The 10,921-nt window shown below is 34.5% G+C and overlaps 2 protein-coding genes across 2 annotated transcripts; one reads left to right on the top strand and one right to left on the bottom strand.

Moving 5' to 3' along the window:
• Nucleotides 1–7,175, top strand: LOC133800466 (uncharacterized). The gene is made up of 2 exons (XM_062238430.1): nt 1–1,015; nt 4,076–7,175. Exon 2 carries the CDS (start codon nt 4,164–4,166, stop codon nt 5,388–5,390), a length of 1,227 nt encoding a protein of 408 aa, XP_062094414.1. The 5' UTR covers nt 1–1,015; nt 4,076–4,163; the 3' UTR covers nt 5,391–7,175.
• An 835-nt stretch (nt 7,176–8,010) lies between these two features.
• LOC133800111 (uncharacterized) lies at nt 8,011–9,756 on the bottom strand. Its single transcript, XM_062238083.1, has 3 exons — nt 9,327–9,756; nt 8,640–9,209; nt 8,011–8,543 (listed from the first exon to the last, which is right to left on the bottom strand). The coding sequence occupies exons 1-3, from the start codon at nt 9,754–9,756 to the stop codon at nt 8,011–8,013; spliced, it is 1,533 nt and encodes a 510-aa protein (XP_062094067.1).
• Between the last annotated feature and the right edge of the window lie 1,165 nt (nt 9,757–10,921).

The following is a 10,921-nucleotide window of genomic DNA, read 5'->3' as shown; positions in this document are numbered from 1 at the left end:
TATTTCTCACTTCCTCCGCCCAAACAAAATTTGAGAACAAAAAATAATACCAAAGAAAAACAAATCTCGTTCGTTTTCTTCATTGTACTGCTACAAACACCAACAAAAAAAATCTCCTCCTCAATCTCTCTCAGCCTCTTACGCCCAACATCTCTCACACCTTTCTCACGTTCGGGTCTCCGGCCTCTCTCACGTATGGGTCTTGCACGAAGTAGTGATTTTGTCATCCATTGTTTCAATTTGTTTGATAGAAGAGATGGTTTGTTGTTTATATTTTTTTGACCCTCTCTGTTTTTGCATATCTTTATTTTTCTCCATCTCTCACCCTCACCCCCTTCTCGTTGACGAATACCAAGTAAAAATGTTTCTCTTTATCTCCTTTGCCAATGACAATATGTATACATATTTTCTTATATTTTTCTACTGAATTTTGGCCTAGGTCCAATTGTGGAATATGAGATTGATTTTTATTTTTTAGTTAGGATTGATTCATGATTTAATAATTTCTGGGCTTGCATTTGAAGGAAACATAAGAAAAAGAATTTGGGTTTTCTGGGTTTCCTTTTTAGGGAAAAGAAGAAGAAAATTTGTGGCTTTAAGTGGTGTACTCAGGTAATATATTTCATTGTTTTATTGCTTTTCAATTTGTTCTTTTAGTTTCTTACTTAAGCAGGTGAAATCATTGGTTTTCTGGATTTTCTTAACTTTTTATTCTTTCGACCTGGTTGTGTTTGTCATTTTGAGTGTAAAAGACATCAGTGTGAAGAGTAAGCTTATGACTTTGTGGGTAACGGAGTTTTGACATTCTTAAGTCATCTATCTGAGCTCTTTTGATTAAATTTTTCCATGGTAGAGATGACTTGTTCCATGGTAAGGATGAAGGATGAATAGTATTGCTAGCGATGGGGAAGTTAGAGAAAATGGAGCTGGAAAGAGTGGAAGTATTCAATTCAGTAGTATATAATAAACGTGCGTTGGTAGAATTGAAGAGTATATTATAGCATGATTCATTCTGGTAAGCAAAAATTTCACATTTAGAATAAAAAAAAATGCAAAATACAATTTCTCATGTGCCAAATTTATAGCATAAATGATTTTAATTAATTTAAGTTCGACTCATCTAAGATTATAAGAATAATTTTTTAATTGCAATTCTTTTGTTTAAATGACATACATTTTGATTCCAATTATGATGGTATTAATTATTTGGGGTGAATTTGGAATTGTAGTTGAACTCAGTAATTTTAGTTAACTAAGTTGTCTATATATTTTTTTTATGAAGGATTAAGCCATTTGTAGTTTATAATAAGTTAATTTAGGATTTGAATAGAAAAATTTCAGTATATGACCATTTTTAGGAATTCTTTGCCATTTCAAAAATTTGGAAAAAAAAATTCCGAGGTGAATGATCTTTTATGAAATTTTGATATTTTGTGTCTTATATTGTTTTGTGGTATTTTGTGACTGCACTTAGGTTCAGCAACTAAGTTGCCTACGTATCCTTTTATAGGAATTAAGTCAAATGTAGTTCAAGAGCAACTTTGTGATGCTTTGAAAGTTAAGAGGTGAATGACTTCTTTTTGAGATACCATTTATTATGGTTTTGAATTTTAGTGCACTTTTAATTTTGAGGTAAAATTACCATTTTTGAGATATTGTGATGTTAATGACTTATTTGAAATTTTGGAATGATATTATATCATTTGAATTGATTTTAATGAGTTCATTTGGGATTTGGAAATTTCATACTATTTTATATGGTTTTAGAATTACATCATTTTGGTGATGATTTTATGTTTTGAAATCTTTTTATATATATAATTTTTATCAATAATTTATTTCATATGTAAAGAGATTATTTGACTAAAATTTTAATTGATTATTTTAAAATTTGTAGAGAATAATCTAAAATTTTATATTAGGTGATATTATTATTTTAAAATTCAAATTTTATATTTTTAAATTTGAATTTAAAATTTTGAGATAAAATCTAACTGATTTATGTTTTGAATTTATCAAATAATATAAATATCTTAAAATTTAAATTTAAATTTGGTTTCGAATTTGAGATATATATTTTTTTGTATTTTAATATATTATTTGATTATTAGTTATATCTCTCGGTCTATTTAATGGCTTTACAGAGATAAAGTAAGAGTCATATGATAAGTTGTCATTTTTTGACAGAGCATACACAACTTTGTTATACTCACGGTAAACCTTTTTTAAATATATTTTTGTATATGCATAATACATCTAATTTTTTTTTTTTGATTTTATATATATATACATATACATGTTATATTCTTCTCAGTTTAATTAAATACATACATATATACTGGGTTTGGCTCACAGAATAAACTAATCGCAAAACTTAAAACAAATTTTTGTTTTATTTTGTTTTGTTTATAACTGATATTTATTTACTTTTGCTTTAGTCGTTTGACTTGGGGCTTTTGGATTTTGTTTCAAATTCGATACTCATGCGCATGAGTAAAAGACGATAAGCTCTTAATGTTTTATGGCTGGATAATCATCTTGTAAGTTGTACACATATATATTTTCAAACTCAATATATATGTGTATATATGGTCACCTTGAATGAATGACCGAATACTTGGTCATGACTCATTTTGAAAAGCACTGAAGAGTACAAACTTTGCTTTGTTTATCATTATAGTTTTTTTTACTAGTTGTTAAAACAAAATGTTTTTATAACATATGCATGTATATCATTTGTTTTTTTGTATATATGGTATACATATATTGCTTTTGCTTTGTTTATCATTATAGTTTGTTTATTGGCTGTATAAAACAAAATGCCTTTATAACATATGCATGTATATTATTTGTTTCTTTGTATATGTGATATACATATATATATATATTTGTATGCAACATCAGACGATTTCATTTTGCCATTTATATATTTGTATATCATATAAATTTTGAATTGATTTATTTGCAAATAGAAGTCAATATTCATCCAGTTTTCGTACCATGAATCCTTCTAGTTTTCATCTATTTGTTTTAGTGTACAGCTACACACGTATATGTTAATATTCATTCAAACTTTTAGAATGATTTTATCTCTTTTGAACTTAACCAAGAAATTGACTAGCCAATCCCAGCATCTCCTTAGACAAATACTTCGATTATTTGCATTTTCAGTGAGGTATGAGATATTCAACCAAATTTTCTATCTTGCTTTTATTATTTTTTATTAAAACCCACACTTAGTGATAATTTTGGCGGCATGACAATTTCTTTAAATCTCTCATTCTTTCCTTTGGTTGTGTTTCATATATTGACTTATTTTCTAAAGTCTAGTGAACCAAAGGAAAGCCATGAAGATTTACAATAAATCAAGCAGTATAACACCATGAAAAATTCATATTTTTCTCTTTGATTATGTATCACATGTTGACTTATTTTTTGAAGTCTAATAAATCAAAGAGAAATATAAGAATCTATGATGAAATTGGCAACATAAAAATATTAGTCTTTTCATTTTCCCTTTGATTATATATCACATCGACTTTTTTTTTCTGAAGTCTAGTAAATCAAAGGGGATTAGAATGACTCTTAATCACCATAGATTAAAATAAAAGAGTCAAAAAGAAGATATAGATCCATTTTATGAATCTTCACTTACCCTTGTAAAGCTTGAAGGAAGACTTTAGAATGCCCAAAACCAAAAATCTAGTAACTGTTGTGCTCTCTACCTTTTTATAGAGCCTTTTATTTTATTATTTTTATTTTTAATAAAAACCCACTCAACGTAAAAGTGGTGGAAGTGGAGAAAATATCTTCTTTATTTGCTCTTTTATCTTCATTGACTCATCCTTTTTTTTATATATTATTATTATTTTAATAACTAAATATTCCTTTTAGGTTTTAAATGATTTATAAAGGAAATATTTATATATTAATAATAATAATAATAATTTGTTGCTTTTTTTTGTTCAACATATGCCCCCTCAAGCAAGTGCGTGTCATTTATGTAAACATACCTTGCTTGAGAATTTTTCCTATATTCTTTTGTTTGACAGACTAAATTTTGTTTCTTGTGCAGTATGTCTACGTTTGGGGCTCTAGGCTTATAAAGAGCACAAAAAGAATTTGGGAAAGAAGTCAAGATTGGGCCACATTATCATCGTTCTATGTCATTAACTGAAGTTCAGGCATCTAATAACCACCAGGATCCTATCTCTCTTTTTAAGATTGAGACTGTCAGTTCAGGGGACTTAAGATACCATTCTTCTAATGATGATAACGTCGTTCACCATGTTAGAGGTTATGGTGCCATTTTTCGAGCAAATGTCTTACGAGATGTTGATAATAAAGAGGATGGGGATTTAGCTTACCAAGTGAACGAAGATTTCTTTCCAGGTCTTTATCGTTATTTAAAGGACAGGAAAGGAAATAACAATTTTGTCTTTTGGGGGCGAGCTGAGTTTATACGGTGCCTCATGGAGTGGACTGAACAGGTGTTGCTCCACCACCAAAGTGTTTTGAACAAAGTTGGGATTTATGGTGCCATTTATGTGTCCAGGTACCCTTTCTTATGGGTTTTTCATGTTTGGAGAGCTTTTTTAGAACTTTGGGGTCCTTTGTCTAATACCTTCCATCATAGTAGTGGTGAGATGGGTATTTCTTTGTATGACTTGAAGGTTATTGGTGGTTTGCCCATTTTAGGAGTTCCTTATGAAGAGTTCATCCCTCTTAATGAAAAGTTGGTGAGTGGTGATCCATATTGTTCCACTACTACGGAGCTTTTAAGAATCCATGCCCAAATATGTGATTACTTAAAAAACAAAGGTGCATATAGTCATTCTAAGGGTATGAGTGTATCCTGGAAGCAATGGATTGAATTTTTTTACCGAGGGACAATTATCTTTGAAGGGGTAAAAACGAACTCAACTGTTAAGACCTTCAGAAAATTTAGCCAGCAGAACATTGGTGAAGTTTATGATCTTCGTTCTATCCCCTTGAATGTATCGAAGGAGGGTGGTCTTGCAGCATTCTTGTCTTTATGGCTAAGCCACTTTGTTTTTCCTACCCCGAGCCAGAACATTAGACTTGAATCATTTTATATGGCTTCAGTAATGGCACATGGAGTCAGAGTTTCACTTGCACCTTCTGTCTTGGGCTATATATATCGTGCTTTATATAATTCTGCATTGCATTGTCAAGAACGAGGTGAAGGTTTTTTACTTGTGCATTATGTGTTGGGGTGGTTAGCTGATCACTTTCGTGATCTTTATCGTGGTTGGGATCTTACTCCCGGTTTACCTCATCTGAGTAAATATGCTGGGGTTCCTGCTAGATACCAAACTTTGAATAAGGCTAGACATATTTTGAGGGGGGAGGATTATGTTATTCACTGACCATATTATTTCCCTTCGAAGAAGATCATGACTGTTTGGATAATGAAGATTTGTCTGATGAAAATTTTGAATTTTTAATGTCAATGCGCTCTGCTTTGTTACTTGTGAGATTTGGCAGTGATATATATATATATATGGAGCCTTATTATCCTAACAGATTTGCTCGCCAATTTGGTTTTGACCAAGGTGTTCCCTCAAAGAACTCTTGCTTGAGTGTCCCTAGGAGGACGCAATGTGGAATAGAAGATATCGCCAAAGCTTGGGTTTTGATTTTAAGGAGGAATACCAACATTTTCTTTCATATACCTAAGATTACTCGTATATGTCAATGTACATGGTGGTATTGTCGTTGGTGGGTGAGGAGTAGCCTTCCGTACTTAGGGAGATCTGTCAAGAAGATTCATACAGAATTAAAACAACCCTACGAAGAGGACGAGTAGAAGTATGTAATCCAGGACATCTGCGAAATTTACTCCACCCTTGATGATGTTTTTGTGAAACATACTTCTCAGACTGATGACTTCGCCAATGCTAGTTATGCTGACAGAGAATCAGATAGTGACGATACTTTAGATCCATATATCAAAAGAGTAAAGCATGCAAAGCATGATGAGCGTAGTCATAATGAAAGTGTTTCGTTCCCAGTTACTCAGGATTTAGAGATCATGCCATCTGATGGTTGCTTTGACACCTCTAGCTCCAGAGTTGAGGAACTTATTGACTTTGATGGGTCTGATGATCATGTTGATATTGGGATTGATGATGGGGTGTCACCTGGAGATGCTATTTCAGCAGAACCAATTGTTTAACAAGAGCTCGTTGTTCCACCAGATCCACTTATTCCTCATCCAACTATTCCTCTGCCAGGTCCGGTACCGACAATGCCAGCTTCAACAATCACCAACTCCCATTTAAATGAGTATACCAGAAGGTTTGTGATTGATATCATGAAAGACATTCTCTGTTTGTTATCTTCTCCTTTGCTACCAGATGATATTTCGTGACATCGTGCTGAAATGAACACAAAAATTGACATATTGAGTACCATTTGTGAGAAGTCTAAATGTAACTTAGCAGAGATTACATGGTTTATTGACTCTGTCAATGATTCGTTCGAGGTAAAAGAAAAATCTACCGCTTCTACCCAAATTATTGAAAGTGCCCTTAACCTTGATGAATCTCTTATCCATGACCTTCTTCGTCGTGATGAAGATAATTCGGCAGCTATGAATCGTGTGTCTATGTCCGTCTCCAACAAGAGAAAGGCCTTTGAAGATTTTAAAACAGAGGAGGCAGAGATTATTGCAACAGAACTGGCCATACAACAACGACGAGCTAAGTTTGAAGCTGAAAAAGCATCGTTTGAAGATCTTTTTAGTCTTAATGACTCTTTGAAGAAACATCAACATCTTGCTGAGGAGATAAGTCAATCAAAGGACCAAGCTGGTGTAGAAAAATTCTATGAAGCCGAAAGGGAAAAAACGACACTCAAGGTTCAAGAAGAAGAATTTCGGAAAAAACTTGGTGCTTTGACTTTATTTCTCCAGATGGTCTGAAGATCTCATCATTTTGTTTCTAAAACTTTTAGTTTTAGTTTTAGTTTTTGTTAATTTTTTTTGTTTATTAGCCTTGAGGACTAATAGTATTTTGTCATTCAGACCTTTTAGAACTTTGATTCCTTTGTTGGGAGGAATATTTTGTTTTTATTTTTGTGGCTGCATCCAATTTTTGTTTAAATTGCCTACGTACCCTTTTAAGGGATCAAGCCATTCGTAGTTCTTTGCACACTTTCTTTTCTTTTAAATGCGCAGTCTACACCATGGGTAAATACCCTTTTTGTTTAAGTGTAGAACTTTTTGATGAACTTCCCGTTAACGCATGGATAAATGCATCGGCCTTCTGAATCTGAAAGTTCATATGTCCCTCTTAGGAAGACCTTAGTGACAACATACGGTCCTTCCCATTTTGCCTCAAATTTTCCTTTCATCTTTCTAGTTATGACAACAGGTCTTTTTACAGTAAGCACTAGGTCTCCAACTGAAAAAGATCGGAATTTAACTTTCTTGTTGAATTCCCCAGCTACCTGGGCTTGGTAAATTTCGAGATTTTGTTGAACATCAAGTCGTTTTTCATCTAATACTTCAAGCTCAGCTAGACGGACTTGCACATTTTCATATGGGGTCGTTAGTTGAGTAGCAATTCTTAATGAAGGTATTTGAACCTCCAAAGGTAAAACTGCTTCAGACCTAAACACCAAGTTATAAGGTGTACAACCAGTCACAGTTCTTACAGTGGTTCTATAAGCCCACAAAGCTTCTGGGAGACATTCGTGACAATCCCTCTTATTCTTTGCCACTGTCTTCTTCATGATTTTGCATAACACCTTATTAAATGCTTCTGCTTGACCATTTGAAGACGGGTTATAACTAGCTGAAAAACTGTGCTTGAATTTGTACTTGTCCATCAATTTGACCATTGCCTTACATTTGAAATAAAGGGCATTGTCAGAGATAATTTTTGAAGGAACCCTGTATCGATAAATTACGTGAGTCCTTATAAAATTCGCGACTTCCTCTGCTCGTACTTCTTTTAACGGTATAGCTTCGGCCCATTTGGAGAATTAATCTGTAATGGCCAGGATGTATTTGTGGGCTTTGGAAGAAGGTGGTGTAAAGGAACCAATAACATCCATTCCCCATGTTTCGAAAGGCCATGACAATATAGAAGGATGAAGTGGTTGAGGGGGTTGGTGGATGAAATCTCCATGCAATTGGCATAACTTACAGCATTTGGCGAAATTAATCACATCTTGAACCATAGTAGGCCAATAGTAACCCAGCCGCTTTAATTGAGCTGACAGTTTTGGGCCAGCTTGGTGCGCACCACATGTACCAGCATGAGTTTCTTGAAGCGCATGTGACGCCTCTTCTTTTGAAAGACATCTTAACAACATCCCATCAAAAGAATGCTCATACAATGTGTCATTGAGGAAGACAAACCGAAGAGCTCTTCCTTTTACATCCACTCTTCTTTTCAAGTCTTTTGGCAAGACTCCTTTTTGGATATAGTTAATAATTGGTTGGCGCCAGTCATTGTTGTTTGTACTTTCAAGGAAAGTTACCAGATTTATGGTACTTATTTCTTCTTTCCGATCTATGATTTGGGGTAACAAATCCTATTGTAATTTGAACATCCCTTTCACCAGGAAGCGTTAGTGATGCAGCTAATTTAGCTAAGCATCAACTTTGCCATTTTTTGACCCAGGGACATGATTTAACGTGATATTTTGGAATTGAGCAATCAAATGCTTAGCCTTCTCATGATAAGGAATTAAAGCCTCATGCTTGACTACAAATTCACCATTAATTTGTTTGATAATCAGAAGAGAATCGCCAAATACTTCCAACGACTGTACTTTCATTTCGAGTGCAATTTCGAGGCCGATAATTAACGCTTCGTATTCTGCTACATTATTGGTGCATATAGCCAGAATATGAAAATAGTAAGGTATCAGGCCTCCTGACGGCGTCACAAAGACAATGCCAGCACCTGCCCCACTGTTTCTTGCTGCCCCATCAAAAAATAGTTGCCATGATGAAGTCTCGATTGTGAAGACTTCTTCGTCTGGAAGATCTTCTCGCAACTCCATATTGTCTGAAATTGGGTGTGCTGCCAGAAAATCAGCCAACGCTTGTCCTTCTATTGCTTTTTGCGGGACAAAATTAATTTCAAATTCTGACAAAATCATGGACCATTTGGCCAATCGTCCAGACAATACAGGCTTTGATAAGATATATCTTAAGGGATCAGTTTTTGACACTAATGTCACAGGGTGTGAGAGTAAATAATGCCGTAATTTTGTGACGGCAAAAATTAAAGCCAAACACACTTTCTAGATTGGAGGGTAGTTTTGTTCTGCCCCTACTAAAGTTCTACTTAGGTAGTAAAGAGCAACTTCTTTTCCCTCTTCATTGTTCTGCGCCAGCAAGGCCCTTACAGAGCGGTCAAGTGATGTCATATATAACATCAATGACTTTCCTAAAATTGGAGCTCTCAACACTGGTGGGTGTAACAAGTATTTCTTAATACTTTCAAAAGCATTTTGGCATGCCTCATCCCATATGAATGAGACATTTTTCTGCATCAATTTCGAAAAAGGTTGACATCTGCCGGAAAGATTTGAAATGAACCTTCGAATATATGCAAGTCTTCCTTGTAGGCCATGTAATTGATGTAAGTTACGTGAGGGAGGAATTTCCAAAATTGCTTTTATTTTTGCAGGGTCAGTTTCAATTCCTCGATGTCTAACAATAAACCCGATAAATTTTCCTGATGCTACCCTAAATGCACATTTTAAAGGGTTCATCTTGAGTTGATGTTTTCTAAGTCTATCAAAGACTCATTTTAAATCATCAACATAACATTCAATAGTATTATGAAGCATGTCTTCGAAAATCGTGGCCATTGCTCTTTGGTAAGTTGCCCTTGCATTCTTGAGTCCAAATGGCATAACTTTATAGCAAAATATGCCTTTTGGGGTTCGAAAAGCGGTGAGCTCTTCATCTTCAGGTGCCATCTTGATTTGGTTATACCCAGAGAACCCATCCATGAATGATAAAGCATCAAAACCAGTAGTAGCGTATACTAATAATTCAGTGATGGGGAGTGAGAATTCATCCTTTGGGCAAGCCCGATTAAGGTCTCGGTAGTCCACACATATGCGGAGTTGCCCATTTTTCTTTATCACAATGACAATGTTTGCGAGCCAAATGGGATGCTTAACTTCCCAAATAAACCGGCAATTTCTTAACTTGTCAATTTCCGCCTCAATTTTGGGAATTAGCTCTGGTCGAATTCTTCTTTGAGATTGTTTTACAGGGGCAGCGTCTTTCGATACTGCCAACCTGTGTACATTGACATTTGGATCCAACCCTGGCATGTCTTGATACCCCCAAGCAAATACATCTTTGTATTCATGAAGGACTTGTTTGTACTGTGGTAATTCTTCTTCGGTTAATAGAGCATTGACAAATACAGGCTTTGGATCATCTTTGGTTCTAAGGTTGATCTCTATTAAATCATCCACTGTTGCTTGTCCTCCGTCTTCGAGTTCTTGGGGTGCCGGTTGAAAAATGTCTATAAAATCTTCTCAAGGGTTTGAGCTTGAGCCTTCATATTCTACGGCCAGACTTTCTTCAAAAGAGAGGTAATTGACTTGAGCAATATTTTTTTCATCTTCTTGTGTTTCATGCCCTTGACAAATAGTATTTCTCAAGGGTTTCTTTTGTTTTGGCACCCATTGCTTTTGTTTTTTAGTTGCCTTTGGCTGTGGAGCAATATTGTGGATGTGCTTGCTTCAAGTCTGCCAAACACCGACACTCGCGGGATGGGTGTATGTACATCGTCATTGTGAAACATTTTTTTGTTCATCTTATGTTAACTCATCGGGTTCAAAAGAAGCTTTTAAACAATCACTATTTTGATGGATTGTGATTCCTTTTTGCTTCTTAACATGGAACTTTGTCTTATCC

The sequence above is a fragment of the Humulus lupulus genome, chromosome 9 (assembly GCF_963169125.1).
Source record: "Humulus lupulus chromosome 9, drHumLupu1.1, whole genome shotgun sequence".
Lineage (NCBI taxonomy): Eukaryota > Viridiplantae > Streptophyta > Magnoliopsida > Rosales > Cannabaceae > Humulus > Humulus lupulus.
The sequence above is the reverse complement of the archived record's forward strand: the minus strand, read 5'-3'. Positions and strand labels throughout refer to the sequence as shown.

Coding starts and splice junctions, on each gene's coding strand:
- LOC133800466 (XM_062238430.1), top strand. CDS start 4,164: ATGTCATTAACTGAAGTTCAGGCATCTAATAACCACCAGGATCCTATC.
- LOC133800111 (XM_062238083.1), bottom strand. CDS start 9,756: ATGAACCCTTTAAAATGTGCATTTAGGGTAGCATCAGGAAAATTTATC. Junction 9,210..9,326: donor AGTTGCTCTTTACTACCTAA/GTAGAACTTTAG, acceptor CTGTGACATTAG/TGTCAAAAACTGATCCCTTA. Junction 8,544..8,639: donor TGTCCCTGGGTCAAAAAATG/GCAAAGTTGATG, acceptor CCCAAATCATAG/ATCGGAAAGAAGAAATAAGT.